This window comes from Furipterus horrens, unplaced genomic scaffold, assembly GCF_987537825.1.
Source record: "Furipterus horrens unplaced genomic scaffold, mFurHor1.1.pri manual_scaffold_4, whole genome shotgun sequence".
Classification (NCBI taxonomy): Eukaryota; Metazoa; Chordata; class Mammalia; order Chiroptera; family Furipteridae; genus Furipterus; species Furipterus horrens.
Window position 1 is genome coordinate 62,498,216 of NW_028327174.1, and position 23,081 is coordinate 62,521,296.

At 39.1% G+C, this 23,081-nt stretch overlaps 1 protein-coding gene and 1 non-coding gene across 6 annotated transcripts in view; both read left to right on the forward strand.

Annotated features, from left to right (window-relative positions):
- Positions 1-23,081, forward strand: part of TBC1D30 (TBC1 domain family member 30) — a 78,253-nt gene that overhangs the window by 43,202 nt on the left and 11,970 nt on the right. For all 5 annotated transcript variants that reach the window (XM_090273558.1, XM_090273560.1, XM_090273559.1 and 2 more), the window contains 5 exons: positions 1,597-1,782; positions 3,996-4,164; positions 6,098-6,266; positions 10,660-10,765; positions 19,939-20,051. In XM_090273558.1, the coding sequence (XP_090129684.1) occupies positions 1,597-1,782; positions 3,996-4,164; positions 6,098-6,266; positions 10,660-10,765; positions 19,939-20,051 (743 nt within the window). The remainder of the gene's footprint in view (positions 1-1,596; positions 1,783-3,995; positions 4,165-6,097; positions 6,267-10,659; positions 10,766-19,938; positions 20,052-23,081) is intronic.
- LOC150012087 (U1 spliceosomal RNA) lies at positions 18,933-19,096 on the forward strand. Its single transcript, XR_016510950.1, has one exon. It is a non-coding gene; the product is annotated as a U1 spliceosomal RNA (small nuclear RNA).

Here is a 23,081-nt window from a genome sequence, read left to right on the forward strand (position 1 = left end):
GGAAGATTCTAAGAACCAAAGTTTCCTGGAAAGAGGGTCAAGTCTTATGATCTAAATGTCTGTATATTTTTTGCTTCCTCATTTCATTAGTAATAGCTTTTGAATGGGGGAACTTTTACTATACCGTGTCTTTAGAAATTTGTATGTTGCCAGTAAGAATAAAATGTTTCCATTCATATTCAGCTTATTGATCTTGCTCATATGATAGGAGATTGAAATTCCTTTTTCTGTTTTGTTTTTAGTATTGGTCAGTGCTACTAACTGGATTTTTACATAAAAGTCACTGAGAAACTTAAAATTGAGGATATTCCATATTATAACAATTGGGTATTTGATAATATCTTAACCATTAATTTGTGAATATAATTAGATTGACTGGCAAGTTTTTAAACCAGATGCTCAAGGATTCAAGCCAGCTGTGGAGGCAGCTGTGGTTTGCCTACCTGGATTAGTACAGTTGTTTAGAACCTGGTGCCGAAAGCCAAGGCTGCTGATTCCATTTGATCTCACTATTATTCTCTTCCATAAGCCTCTAGCACATGGTTTTTATTTCCTGAGGACATTACAGTGACACTAAGCAGAAGTTTTAAAAGCAGAGTTGTTTCATCCAAATTTTGGCCATCACAAGTTGGCTAATGTTTTGAAGATTTTTTTTTTTTTCCAAAGGAAGAAGCGTCTTTCTGCTCTAACTTGGTCTGTTTCAGCCAAATGATTTTTTTAAAAAAGGAATTTTATAATGTATGTTTGAAAAGCCTTGGCATTTTCATATTTCAGCTGTTTATTTGGAATTTCAGAATGTTTCTCAGAGATGAAATACTATATATTTGAAATACTTTCTGTTTAAATTGTAAATTAAGACAACACACATTTTATAACAACCATGTTACTAAAAGAATCTTTTATTTTATCATTGAAGTAAATACTATGTCAGTAAAATATTTTCAGCACCTGAAAATTGTAGTCTCTGCTAAGTAATAAAATTATAGATATTGCCCTGACTAAATATTAATTTTTTTGTCTGTTTTACACAAATTTATAAAACAGTTTGGAGAGAATAACTTTTCTGTTTTGGACGGAATGACTTTTCTGTCTTTCTACAATACAGGTTGCATTTTTTGCTATTTTGATTTTGTTCCTTAATACTATTGGGAGTTTTGATAGCTAAGTAAACATTATACCAATTTTTGTAGAAGTATTGTTGGCATCTATCATACATGTGTTAAAATGACTTGTGTTATCTGAGACATTATTAAAATAAACTGTCAATTTACATGGAATTATAATGTAGTTTTTGTTAATTCTGAGTCCCTGTTTATTAATTCTGGAAATACTGTAAGTAGAAAATTTGCTTGGCTGTAATTCAACTTGAAAATGTCTTAGCATATTAGAAAACATTAGGAAAACGAAAATGGAAAAATTGTTTTTTTTGACCCATGTGTATAAGTTGCATATACATTAAAAAAAAAAACTATACTCCATATTGATAATCTCAAGGCTAAGACAAAGAAATTAGTGGGTTTTTTTTGTTTGTTTTTTTTAGAGAAAGAGAGACTATAAGGAGTCATATTAAAAAATATTGTTTCCCTCTCATTTTAGGATCTTCACCGCACAGGCTGCAGTTCTTACTGCGGCCAGGAGGCCGAGCAGGACAGGGTTGTGTTGAAGCGTGTTCTGCTGGCCTATGCCCGGTGGAACAAGAATGTTGGATACTGCCAAGGCTTTAACATCCTGGCTGCACTAATTCTGGAAGTGGTGGAGGGCAATGAAGGGGATGCTCTGAAAGTGAGTATCAGGCTCTGAAGAAGGCAACTGAAATTTTTTAGAGAGTGAAGTATTGGAACTACAATTTCTCTTCCCTGATGTCCACTTCCTTCCAAGGTGTTTGTCACACCTTGGTAATTACCCATGGTACTGTTTCCCCCAGATTAAAGCCAGGTCAAGTTACAGACTCAAGTAGCTTCCAAATGTGAAGAAAATAATTGATTATGTTTTTCATTTCACTTATAAGACATTATATATTTTTAAAGCAAGTTAAACATTAATTGTATTAATTATTTATTGTTGCATAACAAATTAGCTGCTTAAAACAGAAAACATGTATTACCTCATAGTTATTTTGAGTCAGGAATCTGGGCATAGCTTAGCTGGCTCAGAGTCACATTATTGTGGCATTGGAACTATTGGCTGGGCTGTGGACTCATCTGAAGGCTTGACTGAGTGAGAGCATTCACTTCTAGGTTCATTCATATGGTTGTTGGCACAATTTAATTCCACAGGTCCTTGGACTGAGGGCCTCAGTTCTTTGCTGGCTGTTGGTCAGAGGCCTTTTTAGTTCCTTGCCATGTGGGGCTCTCCATGATACAACATTGTGGTTGGTATCCCTCAGTGAGCAAGAGAGTAAACGAGAGTGAGCAAGGCAGGAGAGATTAAGTTACAGATTTGTAGCCTAACTTCAGAAGACACATTTCATCATTTTTTACATACTCTATTTATTAGGAGCCGGGAGCCAGAAACTAGGCCCAGTGCACACTCAAGGGGAGGAGCTTATACAAGGGTGTGACTATCAGAAGATGGGGGTCACTGGGGCCATGTTAGAAACTGCCTGCTCCGCCAGTTATGCTTAATTCTGGTTGGATCTCATTAGGCTGCTTTCTTCTCTCATACCTGGGGTGAGATATGGAGAAGGTAGGCTGAGGGTGAATGTCTGATGGAAGCTGTTTGCTTGGAGAAAGGTTATAGAAGTGAATTATATTTATTATCTTTTAATATTTGATGCCTAGGGCCTTTATGAGTAAGAAAAAATTCTGGAAACACTTTGAGATGGGACACTAGCAGTTTAAGCATATAGGTCTAAATGTGACTCAGTGAGTCACCAGAAACAAGTCTGTAGGAGGAACGCAGCATTTCACAGGTGGAGGATGGCCACTGCCTTATTTGCTTGGGGCAATGTGGGGTTGCTCATTCATGTTTGAATCTTCAAACTGCTGTTGATTGCAATGCTTTGTGATGGATGGGATGGATTACTTAGTCTTTGTTTTCAGGAGTGCCTCATCCCTCCCCCAATTCTTTTTTTACTGTGCTGAACATCCTAGTGATATTCTCAATCATTGACTAATGTGATATGGAAAAATAAGCACATTATGGTGGAATTAATTATAAATCCAACCTGACATGATCTACACCTGCATTCAGCCTCTCACTTTTTCCATTCCTGTATTTAAGGAAACAGCTTCAAAGCTACCTGTTCATCAGACAGGCAGGGGTTGAGGGTGAAGGCAATGACAAATCAAATACATGACGTTAAAACATTTTTTAATCAAGAGGCAATTTTGTTTCCTTAGTCTATCTTATTTATAGTCATTTTTTTCAGATATAATTTGTGTGACTATAAAATGGGGACTGTTCTGTTGAAAAGCTGGAATAAGTAATTTCAGGTTAGGGGTTGGGGTGGAAGGGTTTGGGGAAGTGGATATAATGCCAATCAAATCATGAAAGGATTCAGTGATACTTGAAACACTAAAAAGTCCAAAAAGATGGATTAGATAAAACTCAAAAACTGAATATTTATATTTCTGCCTGTAAGCAAGTGAACTTTGTGGAATGAAATGACATCATCATCATTTAGGAATCTGGTTAGGCATTTAATATGCAGAGGATGGTTGGGGTTATGAAGAAACACCTCTGATGAAAAGGAAAATATTGAAATATATGTTTTATTAAATGTGGGTAAACCATTTTCTTGCCTTTTTGCACTTACGTTTTTGCTTAGTAACTCTTTTACTTAGGTAATTATGAATTACTTAGATAATTATGCCACCTGCTTTTTCCCCAGAGTGAATATGGGCCTTGAAAATCTAGAGCATTTGGTACGGATGCATTTAAAGGATAGAGTGCTTTGGCTAACTACATTTTATCCATTTGAATATGTTTTTTCTATTTAGGATATGTTAGCATGCCAAATTTTATGAAGCAGTCTTCTTCATCTTTTTCTTCAGATTATGATTTACCTTATAGATAAGGTTCTTCCTGAAAGCTATTTTGTCAATAATCTCTGGGCATTGTCTGTGGATATGGCTGTCTTCAGAGACCTCTTGAGACTGAAGCTCCCTGAATTATCTCAGCACCTGGATACTCTTCAGAGAACTGCTAACAAGGAGAGTGGAGGTAGTGATGATTCAATGCTATTATACCTTCAAAAATATTTTACTTCTCTGATTTCACTGTACATGTGAGCCTAAACCTTGAATGGAAACACATCTTTTCAGGTATTTCTGTTGCTGAGAGTTTGAGTCAATGATATAGAGTTTCAGAGAACAGAAACAAAACTTAAATAAGCAAAAACAAAAACAACCCACAGCATCGGGCCACGTGTTGAACCTTTGAATGGTCACAGTTAGGAAGTTGATCGAGAACCTAATATTTCACCAGAACCAGATCAACAACTAAAATGATATACTGTTTTAGATGGAGAATGGTGTACATGCTTACTATCTGATTAAACTTCTCTAAGCTGGCACCAAACCAGGCATTCTTTAAAACTGAGCTACAGGTATAATTTAGTCCAAACGGTGGTTTTTCCTGAAGCACTGAGGTTATGAGAGAGTGGAATATGTATTTTCATTAAGTTGTAGGAGATGATTTGGATTGAAATGTTTAATGTTCCTTTTCTTGATTCATGCTAAGGGCATATAGATTTACTTGAGAGGAATGGGCCAGTTCTTGCTGGAGAAGGTTCTTCTGGGCCTCTAGGGAGAATTTAAACCCTGAAGGAAAGCACTGGGTTGAGTAGGGCAGCGACGGAGATAGCTCTGCAACAGCTCTGAGAGTCACTGCTGTCTAGCAGGCCTTACCCACCTTTCCAAACTACCGGAACTGGTGCTGGAATTATCCCACTGCTTGCACTTCCTTGGCTGTGCTCAGGATACCATAAAGAAAAGTCACAAACTTGTTGTGTTTCCTGTAAATGGTTGACAGTTAATGACCACACATTTAAATCCAGGAAAATCTTAAATGATTTTGAGGACCTAATCTGTGATTAAAATACACTAGGAATTTTAGTGGCGCCTGGGTGTCTCTTAGCATTTCCTTTTAAATCATTTGAGTAATCGTCTTTAATTTGGCTGTGCTGTATAATTATGCACCTGTGTGGATTTCATAAGGCTTCCAAATAGACCAACCTTGCCCATCCTGTAGTCAGATACAATTTACTGGGGTCCATGTTTTTCTCCTGTATGCTCTTCATTTGCCTACAAGGGGTGACCGCAGATTCTAGTCTCTGAAAAAAAAAATACTCCCTTTGTTCAGAGGTAAGAAGGAAGGAAATGAATGCAGGAGAACAGATCCCTTCTTGCTTATACTTGGATAAATGCACATTCTGATTATAATTTGGAGGGAGGATAAGTCCAAATATCTAAATTTTGTTTCATTAAAATACATAATTATGCCATTCCAGGAAATGAAAGGGAGCACTGTGTTTCTTAGTGAATTCAGAAACTTCAAAGTGAGCTGGACCCCAGATATTTAAAACTGTGTATAGTTTAGTTCAACATACTTTAAAATTTCATGTTGTTTAATCTCTAGGTATTTGGGGTTTTCCTAGCTATATTTCTGCAATTAATTTCTAGTTTAATTCCATTGTGGCCTGAGAACTATGTATAATTTAACTAGACAAGTAATTCCTAGTGAGCAATTTTATTTTTATGAGTAGCATTTGAATAATTTAGAATATTTTGAAAATCGGCATTTGCTTTTAAGAGGCTTTCTCTTTATCCCATTTTTGGTGAGGAAAACCTTCTTAATTTTGACCATCCCATAATAGGTAGAACCAAATTAAGTTTTAGAGTAAGATTTCTGAAATATTGTAAAGATTTTGTGAAGTTCTCATTTTATTGAGATTTTTATTAAACACACTTACGTTCTTCTAGAAAAAGGAAGTTTGAAAAATAAGGAAAGAACCAAGGAAAGAATTTAGTGATATAAACATATCAGTTAGGAAATGTAGCGTTTGGGTGGACATGGAAGACTTCTTGAAAGAGGGTATTTTTATATCTTGCAAACTGTCAATTCTGAAGAAATAGTGTATTTTGTTTTATTTCAGGTGGATATGAGCCGCCACTTACGAACGTCTTCACGATGCAGTGGTTTCTGACTCTCTTTGCCACGTGCCTCCCTAACCATACCGTTTTAAAGATTTGGGATTCCATCTTTTTTGAAGGCTCGGAAATCATCCTAAGGGTGTCGCTGGCTATCTGGGCAAAATTGGGAGAGTAAGTGATTTCCGCTTCTTCTGTTCTGAGGCATTGGGGGCCTTAGCAATGTTTGTGCTCTCACAGGCGCAGCATCAACATTTAGGTGAGGAAAAGGGAAAGCTGTGAAATTTATGCAGTTGCTTTAGCGTTCTGGGGTCTCAGCTGGCACATTCTTGATGGATAGGGGGGCAGATGGAATCTTTTAGAGAAGAGGGCAGGTTTTTTCAGGCCTGGAATTCTCCTCCTCCTCCTCAGTGCTTGTCCTGTCTGGTTTACACTTTGTCAGCATCTCTGGAAGAGAGAGACTTAGGTGCAAGAGGAACTGTGAGGGAAAGGAGTAAGTGGATTTGTTGGTTAATACCACAATTTGGATTATGTTTGAATCTTTACTATTTATTTTGTTTGGCCTTTCAGGGCTGTGATAAAATTAAAGGAGATAATATATTTAAGGTGTCTAGTATGGTGCTTGGTACATAGTCAATATAACATATGAAACTTCTTTTATGAAGCAATAACTCTATGTGGGAATCTATTACTATTAAATAAATTTTACTTACATTCTTTCCTAGTAGCAGAGCTGAAAAAAACTAGGGTAGTTTCATTCATCTTGAATATATTATGACTGTTACATTAAAATACTACCTTTCAAGTAATGGAAGAAATATTAGGATGAAATTGTTATAGTTGACTCAAAGTACAGAGGTTTTTAATGTTCTTTCTTAGAGCTATAAATGACTTGAGTGAGTACCCATAGTAGATAACATGCCAGAAAACTAATAAATTACTGCCAGCATTTTGTTTCAAAAAACCTTTTAATGAGCCTTCTTGTTTATAAGTTGTTTCCTCAGAAACTTGCAGCATTTTTTTTTGTAAGAAATATCCACCAACTATCAATTCAGGGATTTTAAAAAAACCATGAGTGTGTGTAAGTATTTTTTAAACATCACATAGCCCCCGCGCCTCTGTTTTACTGTATGTTGCTTTTCAGTAGACAGATAAATTCATTGGTGGGGAATTTGGTGTGCTATTTACTTATCTTTTTCATTTTCTCTCAATATCTACCTCTTTCTGCAGTCATGTATTTCCAACCTACTCTACACCTTGTAAGTTCTTTGAGCTTTGATAGTTTTTCTGGGTGTGATTGTCCAGTTACTGAATAATTAGCTCATATGATTAAAATAGTAAAGCATCTTACTGTATGCTGACTCAGTTATAGTCACCTTGTGTTAGTTCTTAATTATGTGGCAGGAGGAAAAAAGGTGATTCTGGTTTTATTCTCATCTATTCATTATCTGTAGGATCAGAATCATTTTTTAGTTCTCAACTGAAGAAAATTTATTTTCATTGCTTTTAGAGAGAGATGAAGGGAGAGAGAAAGGGAGGGAGATTAACATCGATGTGAGAGAGAAGCATCTGTTGGTTGCCTCCTATATGTGCCTGGACCAGGGATAGCATGTGCCCGGAATGGGGATAAAGCCCGCAACCTAGGTATGTGCCCTGACTGGGGAGTTGAACCTGCAACCTTTTGGCTATGGACGATGCTCCAACCAACTGAGCCACACTAGTCAGGGCTGTAGGATCAGAATTTATTCATATGCTCATCCCAGGGATGTCACATGGTTGAAATAATAATAGCTAAACTTTTAAATCCGGTATTCATTGAGTGCTTTCAATGGACAAGCATTGCTCTAAGCACTCTACATGTAAAATTAATTCATTTGGTACTCACCCTCATCCTATGAGTTAGGTCCTGTTATTATCCCCATTTTAAAGATACGGGAGCTGAGGTACAGTGAAGTTAATTGCCCAGAGTAACCCAGTTATAAGTGTAAGGGCCTGATTTTGAACCCAGGTATCTTGGCTCTGGAATCTGTGATTTTAATAATGTGAATATACTGATAATAAATGGATACTGTTTATGCAGTTTAGGGGATATATGAATTAGATTGGTGGAATTTTGAATGTTTCAGAGTCTTTGTTGATTATAATTCTACATATTTTGAGCATGTAGCTTGTTAAGGCAACCAACATACATCATCAAGTGCCTAAGTGCCATCATTATGTTAGGCAGTTTAAACACATTATTTCATTCACTGTGCCCATAACCCTGTAAAGTAGTTGGCACTTAATCCTGAAATTTTTGGACTCCGGTGCCTGTGATTGTCCTCACAAACTTTCCCTTGGGAAAATCATAAACAGCACATAGGCAATCTCTAGTTATGTACACCTGAGTAACATGTGCCTTGTGTATGGTTTTCCATGGGAACTCTCCTTTCCCCTTGCTTCCGCAACGTGGCCGACTTCCTGTCACTCACACCAGGGGTACTTTTGTAAGTTTGGCTTACCTTCACATCTCCTTCGCGTGTCCTTTCTCCTCTGACCCTGCTGCTCTGGTTCGCTACCTTGTTACCTTGTGCCTGGCCTGTCTTGGTGCATCCTTTACCCATCACACCCACTTGCCATGCCACCTCCAGGCTGACCTTGCCACGGGCACATCTGTTCCCACACTCCCAATTAAGAGCCTTTCAGTGATTCTTGCCCTGAAGGGGTTCAGTTGGCAAGTGATGCTCTGCAGTCCTCTCTCTATAGCTCTCTACCCTCATCTCTCACTGGCTGCCTCTATTCCTGCAGGCTGTCCCCCCCCACCCTATGCTTACAGATCTCTGGGTAGGGCCTGCTGCCAGAGTCTCCTGCATCCATGTCTTTGGAATGCTTTTTCTTCCTTGTCAACCTGGAGAATATTTTTCTAAACCCATCTTAAGCATTATTTCTTTCCTCATTCCCCAGGGTAAACTTAACCACTCTGCATTTTTGTAATAACACTTCAGCAGTTTATCTCATTTATTTATTCACATGATTATGGCATTGAGATTTGAACAGCACTCCAGAGCCTGAAGCTTCTCCATCATCATATTTTGGGGGATGGCTCTATGAAAATCAGTCAATATTAGCATATGTCATAGTGTATCTCTTGTAGTTGGTGGGCAAATAGAGGCATCTTACTATATCAAGAACGTCACAGTAGATAAATACAGAGTGCTCTTTGCTTTGGACTACTCCTTTTTTTCTCTCCTCAAGAAGAAGGATTAAAGTTCATTCTGCCTCACAGGTTGCCAGGTAACAGATTCTTAATTTACATGTAGAACCAAATGCAAGAAACAGGGTGTAATCTCCAACTAGCAGCGGTGTCCTAAGAAGAACTGAAAAAATTCTGCCTGTGAAAATATCCTGCAGACTGATGAAATATGCAGATAAAGTTCTAGTATTTCTCATCATTTATTTCTACTAGGTTTGGTTTCAGTCTGTAAATGATACTACAGTTTATAGATTAGTAACAACAGATTTCCTACAGGGGATAATAGTTCTTCATACCTAATTTCATGGTTATGATTTCTCATCAGTGGTGGGTATTCTGATGTGTAAAATGAGTCACATGGAAGCAATAAAGTTGCTTCCGGTACAGCTCTGAGGCTGGGCAGCCATGTCGGAAAGATGGGAACTCATCCCATAATAAGGACCTCTAAGTTGCTTTTGATATTTTATATCTTTTCTCTGTATACAATAGGGTGTATTTTGAGTGTGTCCCAGGAGATTGATTTTTGTTGATTGTTAATGTGATTGATTTGATGGCAAGAGGTAACAACATATGATGAGGTCTGTCTGGAAAAAGTCCATCCATTGTTAATATAATGAGAACAGTTTTTGCAACATTGATGTAACCTGGCAGCTAAGGAGAGTGGATGGGAATGTCATGTGTGAACAATGATGACTTCACTGTACTAATCAGTGGGTGCGGTAGATGCCATTGAGTGAGTATGTGTACTGTGTGGCCATTGCATTCAAAATGACTTAAGTGAGTAGAGCAACAAATCTGCATCAAATTTTGCATTAAGCTTGAAAATTCCTCCATGGAAACTATTTGGATGATTCAGAGGGATGCATTTATGGGCAACTGGTGATGGGCAGCTTCATCACGACAATGCACGTGCTCATGCATCATGTCTTGTGCGAGTTTTTTGGTGAAACATCAAATCACTCAAGTGACTCAGCCCCCCTACAGCTCAGATTTGGCACCCTGTGACTTCTGGCTTTTCCCAAAACTAAAATCACCTTTGAAAGGGAAGAGATTTCAGACTGTTGATGAGATTCAGGAAAATACAACGGGGCAGCTGATGGCAATTGGGAGAACTGTGGGAGGTCCCAAGGTGCCTACTTTGAAAGGGACTGAGATGTCATTGTCCTGTGTACAGTGTTTCTTGTACCTTGTATCTTCTTCAATAAATGTCTCTATTTTTCATATTACATGGCTGGATACCTTTGGCACAGACCTTGTATCCTGTTGTAGCTGAAGCACGCAGCTCTTAGCATGGGTATTCCAAACAATTCCTTGTTATGTACTTTCTGCTTCTAGGCAGATAGAATGTTGTGAAACAGCAGATGAATTCTACAGCACCATGGGGCGCCTTACCCAGGAGATGCTAGAGAATGATCTTCTGGAAAGCCATGAACTCATGCAGGTGAGTGGGCAGCATGGTCCCGCCTTGGCTTGGGGAACCCCAGGTACCGTGGGAACAAGCAGTGTCAGAGCAGCTGTTTTGGGAAATGTATTTGACCAGCCCTCAGATTTAGTTTTTAAATTGACTAAGAGTCTATATGTAAGTTTGATAAGTATCTTTAACTGTGTCACCAGAGGAAGGAAGAAATGAATAATAGATATTTGTTGTAGCTTTCAGTTAAACTTGTTGCTTAAAAATCATGAGGTGAAATATAAAAATAAATTAAAAAACTGAAAACAAACAAAAAAACCCCCAAATCACCGGGTGTTTATTCTCAATCTGATTCTTAATTTTCTTAAGGAGAGTCTTGTAGGGTGAAGTAATTATTTTGGGGAAAGAATTATTGAGAATTAAAAGGAGATTATTATAGGATGTGAAGGCTGGCTGGCTGGGCGGGGTCCCTTTCGTCCCACACCAATCCATGTGCGTCCCTCCCAAAGCTGCGTGCTCGGTTGGTTGGTCGAAGAGGATGACCTTCCCAGTGAGAGGAGAGGATCGGTCTTCGGTCAAGGGTATATGAGTAGCTGCGCTCCCCTGCTAGAACCTCCAAACAAGGTATCAAGGTCCATTTGTAAGGAGAACGTACGATAGTCAAGCTTCCAAAACTCCAGACACATCCAAATGAAGTGCTGCACATGGCAGTCTGCCTTCCTTAAAAAAAAATTAAATTAAAAAATAAATAAATAAGGAGATTTTTATAATCAACTCGTTATATATGAATCATAAATTACAATATGAAAGACTTGAAGGGTTTTGTTATTTTCTGGCATGTTATTCTTTCTCAGTATAATATTTATCAAGTCATTCATATCAACAGTGCCCTGGCTGGTTTAGCTCAGTGGATTGAGCGTCGGCCTGCGAGCTAAGTGTCGCTGGTTCGATCTTCCAGTCAGGGTACATCAGAGAAGGAAAACTCTGACTCCAAAAAACCTCCGCTGCCTTGCGGCATACCTCTTCAGGGGAAAGGCTAAGGGAGTAAACCCTGACAGAAAATCCGGAGCCGGAGTCCCTAAGGCGGTTTGACGTAGTCAACACCGGCAACTCCTGCGGCGCACCTGAAGCCAAGCTGTATTGACTCCGTCTTTCCCTTGGACCCTTCAGCTGCGAAGAGAGGGGGGGTCTGCTGCATGGGCAACAGCAGACCCTCCATATCACCCTGCCCAGGCTCTGTAGCTTCAGCGTCATCGCAAGATGTCGATTCAACACGGGAGGAGACAGATACGATGTCACTCCCGAGTCGGACTGCACAGCCATTCTCGGCGGTGCAGATAGACTCTTAAGAAGCTACACCATCGTCTCTCGAGATGGACGGCTGCCGCCGCCGCGCCATATCAACAGTGAGAATAGAAAAAAGCAGATTTGTTAACACTCTCTCTTCCATTAGGTTTTATAACATGATTTTATCTTGACTCTCCTCTAGTGCTTCTGACCACTTTTCTTCCTGGTTCTTCCTCTTGCCCACTGACCAGCTGTAGGTATTTCCAAGGTTGTCCTTGGGCCTCAGTGTTTTCTCTCTGTGATTTCTCTCTCCTTTTTCTTGCTTTCAATGGTTTCTTTTTATGTTGGGTTCCATGCATGAGGTCATTTTGGGTGCTGGGGCCCAGTCAATAGGTTAGAAAACAAACACTCAATCCCTGATTTAGGACTTAACAAGAGTGGGGCTTTCATTCCTTTGTTCCTATCCTGGCACCTCAGCTCCTCCTTAGACTTCCTGCTGTTTAGCATACAGTTCCCTGATTTCTTGAGAATGTTGACTTATCTGAACATTTGTTATTTTTTAGTTCAACTTTTCTTTGCATTCTCTCTTTTCTTCCTTCCTGTCTATCTCAGAAGGAAGTGTTCTAACCCTGACATCTTTGCTTGATTTCAACTCTTCTCACATTGCCATTGCTTCTTCCCTCGTTCTCTCTCTCAGAGGTAAGTACCTTCTATTGAGCCTCACTCTGTACCCCAAGTCCATGCTTGGCATTTTCTTTTACATCCTACAGATTCATGTGCTCAGAGCAGGATTCTGAGATGTCATTCCTTATCCCTCACTCATAAAACTTAAGTGGCTAGCTACTCACTGCCTACAAAACGAAGCATGGGTTTCTCAGCTTATCATCCTGTGCTTTTGACTATCTGTCATTAAGCTTTCCTTTCAGCTATAGTTCCTATTCCTCCCTTTTGTAGCCTTGACCTATTCTAGTCAAGTCAAACTGTCTTCCATGCTCCCAGAGATTCCTGGGGATATGCCTCCTCTGTATCTTTTCTCTCTCTGCTTAGCCTTTCTCTTCTACCTTTACATGTTTAAAGGCCTGCCTTCTTGTGAAAGTTCCTGTTCAGATGCCATCTACTTAATTAAACATTCTCTGATAGTCTCAACTAAAATCATCTCCCTTTTCTTTGAATCACCGCAACATTTTCTTTATACCTTTCTTGTGAGCATCATCTCTGCCTTGATTTGAGACTATATCTTATTTCCTCAGTGGTAGTTTAAGTTCCTTGAGGACATGGACTGTGTGCTTTGCTAATAATATGTAGCACTTTGCCTTTTCCTAGAGGTGCTCAATTCATCTATACATTCATTAAGCAAACATCTATTGAAAGTCTGTGATCAATTTTCTGCCTTCTCTTTTTCAATAAATGTTTGCTGAATTAAACAACATTCATAGACGATGTTCCTCCTTCCAGATTCCCTCTGCTCTAATACAGTCAGCATTTTGCTACCAGAGTAGTAGCCTACACTTACTACTTTGGCCACTTCATTGTTATTTATAAAATGTTCAGTGCTCCCTTGTTATTAGCTATGGTAAATAAAATTCTTCAACCTTGTGTCCGGGGTTCTATATTAACTTCTGCAAATATTTATTGAACATCTCTCTCTGTCAGAAGTCTTCCTTGAGGAAACTAATGTCTGATTGAACCTTTGTAGACCAATAGCAGTTGGTCAGGTATATTTGTGTATGCATGTGTGCACATGCACAGGTGCATATACACGAGTGCACGTACATGCAAGTGTGTGTGTACATATTGGAAGTAGTGGTGCAGAGCAGAAAGGCAGTTCCTGGGTGAGGGGGCAGGGTGAGCAAAGGCACAGCAGTGGAAACCTTTATGGTGTATGAAGGAAACTACAAGGAATTTGATATCAGGGGTGGGTTATAGAAGACTATAACCCATGGTAAGGAGCTTGGCCTTGATCTTTTAGGTCAGTGGTTATGAAATATGCTTGCTGGAGTTCTAGAGCTTCTGTGGAGCCTTTGGAAAGCGAAAAGAAGAACTGTGGACCTGAAAGGTTTTAAGGAGAGGAGGGAAATGGTCTGAGTTGTTTCTCATGTCGACCACATGGGCAGCTCTGTGAAAGGTGGACTTGACAGGGTCAAGTTTGATAGCAGGAGGCCTGTGAAGAACAGTGAAGGGCAGGAAAAAAAGTGCACTAGAGACAATACTTAGAAAGTGAGCTTAACAGGACTTGGCCTCAGAAAATGGATATGGCATGGGAAGGAGGGTGTAGGTTTATTAGGGGAAGATGAGTTAGCTTTCATGCAGATTGCATTGGCAGTGCACTTCGGCTGCTCCATTACCCACCTGTTCACAGGCACTTCCCACCACTTCACAACCAGAACCAGTTACACTGGTCACAGCTCTGTCTCCCCCCACACCCAGCCCTCGTAGTCCATGCCCATTCCTGTGGGAGGGCTTGTGCTTCCCTCTGACACTGTGAAAATCCTGTCCACCCACCTGGATCCTACTCAGTCTCTTCTCCCCAAGCCCCGCACAGCCCTCATTAATGATGCCTCCTTCCCTTTCCTTCAGTATTTAAGATTTCCAACAATTGGTTTATTGCTGTTGTTTATTTGGTATTGTGTACTATATTTCAAATGTGTTAATCTTATCTCTCTAATGAAGTGGCAAGTTCCTTAATGATAGGGGCCGCATATTACTGTGTATCTCCATAATATCTAGTGTAGTTCTAAGAATACATGTAGTTGCTCAGTGAATATGCAGAATCATAGAACATTTGAACTTGAGGCAGGGGTTTTCAAACTTGACTGTGTGTAAGCAATATCTCAGGAGTGCATTAAAATTCAGGTATTTCCTCCATGGGTGGTTCTGATGCAGGTGGCTTTTAAAAAATACTTAGAGAAACTCTGGCTTAAAATAAGCTTAAAGATTAACCTACTTCTGCCACTTTACAGAGAGGAAACTAAGACTTGGAGAGCGAGTATCTTGCCAGTTTCTTAGGCTGTCTAGTGGCAGACCCAGGACTGGAACCCAAGACCCCAGCTCCTGGCCCAGTGATATATCCCCACCACCCTACATGCTACTTCTACCTTATTTAAAAAAAAATGTCTTTCTAAAAGTTGAAATTCTCTTTAGAAGGATGAGGCAAGATTTTACTTCATTTAAGGTTCAAACATTGCCAGAATGAATGGGGTGCATTGAGATACACCTGTACTCTTTGTCCTCTTGGAATTTCTAACCTGAGGTATTAGGAGAAAAGAGAACCACCTCATTGTCCTGCTTTAAGAGAATCCTAGAGGGAAAAAAGTAGGCTGTGGTGTGATTGATTAGATTCCCTTTTGGTAGCATTTTTCCTGCCAAAGAAAACATCTGGGTGATGATAAACTGAGCCTAATTTTGTAAAACTTATGTTTTTATGTTTATTGTACAAGCATGTCAATAATGCAAAAAGAAATACAACTTCTTTTCAGTGCTGCCTAAATATTGGTAGTTTGGATAGTAAATAGACTTGTTGGTTTTCCTTGGCATCATAGAGTAGTAGAGAAATGTTGAATGTTATTTCAGGTCACTTAAAGAAAAACACATTTATTTATTTTTAGAGAGAGGGGGAGGGGGAGGGAGGGAGAAAGAGAGTGAGAGAAACATCAATGTGTGGTTGCCTCTCGCGCGCCCCAACTGAGGACCTGGCCCACAACCCAGGCATGTGTCCTGACTGGGAATTGAACCAGCGACACTTGGCTCGCAGGCCGACGCTCAATCCACTGAGCCACACCAGCAAGGGCTCAAGCCACTCTTTTTCTGTATTAATTCTTAAAAAAAAAATAAAAAAATTAACAACGGCTGTGATCCGATTATGCGGGACCTTCAATCTGTCAGCAAACCTGAAATGGCTCCAGATGGAAAATGTGGACTGTGTGTAAGGACAGTGAATGAAAGGATGTTCCCTGTCTTCCCCATTTCTTTCAGTTTTAAGTGTCAGACAAAATAATCGGTATTAATCTTTTTTCTCCCGTATATTACATCACTCTTTTTTTTATTAGCAATGACTATTTCTTTTAAATTAAAAATTTATGTGCTTATTGGCTTTACAAATATCTTCTTTTGTGAAATGTATTCAAATCTTTTTACTCTTTTAAAAAATGCGTTGTTTGTCTTATTACTGAGATATATGAGTTCTTTTAATATTCTACATACAACTTAATTGTTAAATACAAATTATAAAAATTGCCCCCTGCCAAAAAAACTGATAGTGTTAGAAAAAGAGATTGGGGGGATGCCAGTGACATAGCTACATGGATTTCAGTGTGACTTTTTTTTCTAAACCTCACACTAAGATATGTTCATTGATTTTGGAAAGGGGGTAAAGGGAGGGAGGGAGAGAGAGAAAGAGAGAGCGAAAGAAAGAAACATTGATGTGAGAGAGAAACATGAATTGGTTGCCTCCTGTACATGCCCTGACCAGGGATCAAACCCACTAACTTTACATGTATGTGACGATGTTCCAACCAATGGAGTCACCCAGCCAGGGTTCAGTACAACTTTTAACAAATTCTCTCATGAATTTTTTGAGGAAAATAAAAAGAAAAGTTTGTTAGGCCCTGGCCAGTATGTCTCTGTTGGTTGGAGCATCATCCCGTAAACCGAAAGGTCTTGGGTTCAATTCCCGGTCAGGGCACATGCCTGTGTTGAGGGTTCAGTCCCCGGTTGGGTTTGTACAAGAGGCAACTGATCAATGTTTCTTTCTCAGATCAATGTTTCTCTCCCTCTCTCTCTCCTTCCCTTCCCCTCTCTCTAAACATTTTCTCGGGTAAGAAAAAGAAGAAGAAAAATTAGATCTAATCATTAGAAGGGTTCGCAGGTGCTTGGAAAAACCGAAGCCAAAGTGCTCATCAATTATTTATTGTTTCCTGGGGCAGCTCTCACGTGCCACAAAGTGAGGTCTGCCTTTGGACTGTTGACTATTTTCCATCAGTGATGGGCTGGAATTACAAGGATGTGGATGCATGTTCAGTAGAAAGATAATGTTTGATTAATTAGTGCTGTCAAAAGTTGAAACCGTCTGCCCTGAAAAACCATGCATACTGGAAGTGTTTAAATAGCGCTTTTATGACCATCTGTTGGAGATGCTTTGGGAACTCCTGCTTGGGAGGGAGATTGAACTAAACTAGGTTTAAATTCTTTCCTAACCCCAAGCTTCTATTAGTGTACCATACAAGTATTTTGGCTCTGTGATTATGAGTAAAGTTTTTTTTTCTTGGAATTGGTTGTAAATCTCTGACTTACAAAGTTGAAAACCTGGTGCTACTCAGGTACCCCAAGCACTGTGGTGTTGTGCCTGGGAAACTTACATTCATGTGATAAACATGTCTTATAGACACATGAGACCTTCAAGGAGGTAAGTGAATATATGCGAAAAAGTGCTATAACCTTTTTTCAGGCATGCTGATTTCATCTTTGAAGGACTCACCAAAAATTGAAAACAAAAGCTTAATGGGGCCAATTTTCTTTCGGTCGGATGGCTTTGGCTGAGTAGTCTTTGAAGAAGCTTGCTAAGAATCCAGGCCGTTTACTCTGAGGCAGGATGGATAAAGTAGGGGCAGACTGTGTTTTCCATTTCTTTCTTATAAATGTCCTTCATGAAACTGTACAAGGGAACTTTTTGATAAATGTTTCATAAAACCAGCCAAAATAAAACACAGTGAATCTTCAGCTAGTTACCCCACTAACTGTCTTCAGTGAGACATCTTAGTTCATTTGGAAGGAATTCTAAAATTTCTAGCATTAATGATTTCATCTTTTAAGCTTGAATCTGAATGGCATGGGTTCCTTAAATGTCTGAACCAAGTTTCCAAATCATTAAGGAAAAGGTCCTATGAGTGAGTGGCAGGCTGACTCTTGACCCAGCGGTGGGATCCCATTTGGTGTGTGGTGGTCAGAGGCTAGTGCTGCTCTACGGAGGCCCGAGTGGAGGTGGCGTGCTCTGGCCCTACACTCGGGCTGCTGAGGAGAGGACTTCACGTCTCTCCATTTCCCTCCAAAGGGTATGTGGAGTTAAGGCAGGTCATAAGAGCAAGAACAGAGTTCTGTATTGGCAGTAAGGCAGCTTCTTGGGTGTTGAGCAACCTTTGTGGGATCAAAGGATGTAAGAGTTCACTCTGACCATGCTATTAATGAAATTATATGAAGTATTTCAGGTATATTGAAATGTATTAAAAATAATACAACAAAACTCACATTTCCACCACCCAACTTAAGAAATAAAACATTAACAATACATTTGAACATCCTCATATGCTTCTCTCTCATCTCACCACCCACCCTCTGCTCCCTCCCTTCTCCTTTTCAAGGAAATCATAATCTCAATGTTCATACCCTTCATCTTTCAGGTGAGAAAAATGAGGCCCAGAGAGGTTGGGAACTGGCCAACCTCAGCCTAGTGAGAACCACAAAATACCTTCTGCTTCTTTCCATGGGGGGAGCAGTTAGTAAATTTGTACTGCTTCTTAGCCTTTTGGGTATAATCAAATATGTAGTGCATAAAATGGCTTAGAGATGACTTTTGCAGTCCCTATAAACTGTGTAGCTTTGCATAATAAGCAATGGAAGATCGAAGGGAAGGAATTTTAGCCAATACTTGTTCAGAATCTTGGGATGGTATAGTAAAATTTATAAGTGATTACCTTATATCTGTTTGGAGACAGTCACATGTACAGGCTATTTGGAATCAAAATTGCAGTGGGCTGTCACAGAGGCAGCTCTGAGCTATAAAGGAAAACAGCAGCACAATGAAGCTCCTTTCAGAACCCTCCTTTTCCTACCCACGCAAATATTAGATGTCTCCTCTAACCCTTCAGGAAAACTCTCCTGCTGAAATGAAAAAAATACTACTTAAAATGTCCCCCATATAGTTACCTGGCAGGGGAGATACCATGATCACAAAGGTGGTTTTCCCAGGGTGAGGCTTATCTATTGCTCTCCAGATGTGCTGACCCCTGAGATTTCCCCAAGTGTGGGAATCTCGACTGCATAATTTGTAGTAGTAGGGGACTGCATTCAGGCTCTCCCCTGCAAAACAAACAGACAAACAATAAACAAATAAATAACATATTCCCCTAGAAAATATCAGGATATCTGAAAAGCTTCCTGGAAGAAATGAAAGTTAGTGTGATAAACATACATTTTCTGGTGGTGAATAAGAACCTTAATGATTGAAGAAATAATATAATTAAAAATTTGGATTAATTAAATTTTAATAAAATTAAGAGAGCAAGTAAGATTAATTTCTTCCTGCCGATAGAATGACATATAGTTTTGAAATTCTGGAGGAAACACAGGTGTTTTTCCTTATTTTTATTTATAGATTTTGAAGTCTGTGCTTTAAACCATCACTTAAAAAAGAAAAAAAGGGCTAATGATTTTCACCTAGAATTCATTCTCAAGTATAGAATTCATTCTCAGATACTTGAAAAGGTGGAGTTTTTGGAGAAAATGTGCAGTTTGATCACAAAGTCATCCACTAGATTTAAAATCATCAAACAAAGCTTTGAAAAGCAAGCACTACATATGAAGAACATTGACGGGTTCTTTATTAAAGAAGTAAGGGAGCTGTGGGTTTCTGAACTCACCCATCCCTGAACTGAGCAGAAGGAAGTCAGACCGCCCCATTTGCTCCCCCATGCTCACCAGTTGAAATGCCCAGTTGCAACCTGGTTGATTTGAGAACTAATTATTGTGTTTATCAGTATTCCTTTGTCTTTTTCTAAAGCAGATATTGAAGTACAATCTTTCCATTCTCTGTGCAGGAAGCAGTATTTCCCATTTCATGCTCAAATCATAATGTCTTTCTAGGGTTGCTAAGAGTTATTTAAGGCCTGTATTTCAGGTTCAGCATTTTTGCTTTTGTTTTTCAGACGGTTTATTCTATGGCTCCGTTCCCTTTCCCGCAATTGGCAGAGCTGAGGGAGAAATACACCTACAACATCACACCATTCCCAGCCACAGTTAAACCCACCTCTGTTTCTGGGTAAGGTCTCTCTCTTTTTTTTCCCCTTCTTGTTTTCCTGATAGGAGACCTAATACCTTAATTGTTATTGTAACTTAGTAGTTGTTATGCCCTAGAAATATATTCAAAGCGGTTTGGTACTTAAAATCTGTATGTTTTTAAGATGTTGATTTAAACTCGAGATAGTGGTTTTTAAAAGTGTACTTTCCAAGGAAGATTAGAATGTACATTGAAGCACATTTAGCAACCCCACAACTTATTTAAAAATATCAAATAGTAAAAATCTCAATAATTAAAATAGTGTAGAACTGGTGCATGAAGAGAGAGATGAGCTAATTCAAAGTACTGTAAAGACCAGATATTGACAAATATACATACAGGAATTTAGTATGTGAAAAGTCGGCATATCAAATCAGTAGTGAAAAGATATATTATTTAGTAAATGGTGCTAATGAGACCTAATTTGTAAAGTTACAGTCTTCCTTCACATTATATATCAGAATATATTTTATATAGATGAAAGAATTAAATGGAAAAAAGTTGAATATATGAGGTTCCATGATGGTAGAGGAGTAAGTGGAAGCTACACTAACCTCTTTCCAGGACCAATCTAGACTTACAACTAAATTGTACAGAAAGCATCCAGAATAACCAACTGAACACTAGCTGGAGAGAAGCCTAATAACTAAGGACAGACAGAAGAAGAAACCACTTCATCATAACGAGACTGAGATGGAGGGTGGAAGGGATGCGAGAGGCCTGCCTGGGCTCCCATGGGTGGCAACTGAAGTTTCAGAGGGATATTTCAGTAACTGGGGTGGGGGTGGGGTTCCCTCTGAGAAGTGTGGGGTCTAAATCCTAAGTTGGGCTCCACAGGCTATAGCACCAGAACTGGAAAGGAAGGAAGATAACATGCAGCTGTGAAAAGCAGTGGGATTTCTGTCCACCAGAGCTCTGAGACAGCTGGAGACTCAGAGAGCCTCTTAAAGGGCCAATGCACAAAATTCCATTTATAGCCACTTAACCTGGGCTCTGGCAAATGGAGGGCAGAATGAACTAGAGACACTGGAGGAGAATTTGGGGTTGGTGGCTCTGGGGAGAGAACTGAAGGAAAAGCCACCAGGATCCCTGTGCTGAGTCACTCCCCATACTGCAGGAACTATCTTTATCAGAGAGAACACTCCCCTCCAAGTGGCGTCAGCCTGAGGGGAAGCAATAGCTCCACCAACAGGAATTACTCTACCCCACTCTATAGTGCTTGAGTTGATTACAGATTGATTAGTTTAACCAACTGATTGGTCTAACAACTAATTAGTTTAACAACTAAGTCAGAAAATGACAAAGAAACAGGCAAAATGGGAAAACAAAGAAACAGACCCCAAATGAAAGAACAGGAGGATTCTCCAGAAGAACTAGATGAAATGAATGCAAGTAATTTATCAGAGAGTTTAGAGTAATGATTATAATGATATTCAACAGCATGAAAAAAGACACAGAAACCATAAAAAAGGACCAATCAGAAATAAAGAATGCAATATCTGAAATAAATAATACACTGGAAAGAATAAGCAGTAGGAGAGGTGAAGCAGAGCATAGAGTCAGATATTTGGAAGACAAGGTAGGAAAAAGACCCTCAGGCGGAGCAACAAAGGAAAAAAGAATTTTAAAAAATGAGGAGAGCTTAAGAAACCTTTTGGACAACATGAAATGTAACACCATCAGCATCATGAAAATACCAGAAGGAGAAGAAAGAGTGAGAAAGGGATCAAGAACCTATTTCAGGAAATAATGACTGGAAGCTTCCCTAATCTGGTGAAGGAAGAAGACACACAAGTCCAGGAGGCTTTGAGAGTCCTAAACAAGTTGGACCCAAAACAAGCCTATAACAAGACACATCATAATTAAAATGACAGGGCTTAAAGACGAGGAGAGAATCCTAAAAGCCCCAAGAGAAAAGCAGGGGGTTGCTACAAGGGAGCACCAGTTTGACTGGCATCTGATTACTCAACAGAAACATTTCAGGTCCGAAGGGAGTGGTGTGAAATATTCAAGGTGGTGAAAAGCAAGGCTACTTTACCCACAAGGCTATCATTTAAAATTGAAAGAGAAATAAGGAGCTTCCCAGACAAGAAAAAGCTATAAAGAGTTTGCTAACAGCAAACCAGTACTGCAACAAATGTTAAAGGGCTTACTTTAAGAAGAAGAAAAAGAGAAAGGAAAAAAAAAACCAGGAAAACAGTCTAACAATAAAATGGCACTACATCCTTACCTATCAATAATCACCTTAAATGTAAAGGGCTTAAATGCTCCAATCAAAAGACACAGAGTAGCTGAATAGATAAGAAAACAAGACTATACAGGTAACCCTGTATTAACACGGTTGTTAGGTTCCTAACAAATGCCATGTTATGCGAATCTGTGTTATACGAAACAAAGAACTAGTACAAAAAGGGGGGTTAGTTTCCAAAAATTAAAAACACGTACTATTATATTTTTATAATTAAGAGAAATATCTTTATTAAAGCAATTTTCATCAAAAATATTACATATTAATATGAATTAAGTAGTGTTTTCTTTGTCATCAATACTAAGCTCCATTAACCAAATGCGTTTTCTTTTTGACAAGATATCCTCATCCTCTGAACTTCCTTCAGCACCATCTTGATTTCTATGCTCTACTTTTTGCAAAAAATCTGTTATTTTAGATCACTTGCTTTTAGCTGAGAGATCTTTATAAATGTCGTTATATGGTGCTAAGCACTTTTGAAGTTTCTCTCTTAAGCTTTGTGCTCCTTTCAGTGCAAAGATCTTCATTTAAGAAATATTACTCTAATTGTTTGGCTAAGTCTAGGCCTTTCTTGATGTTTTGTAGAGTAAATTGTTTAACTTCTTTGTTTTCATCAGTGCTATCGTCCCCTAAGTTATCTTGGCACATTCCAGATGTCATTTCCACCAAAATTACTTCATCGGTTTTTTCTTCTACCAGCAATTCTTGCATATCTTCTACAGTCATATGACATATGCGCTCAAATGAAAAATTTTAAATGACAT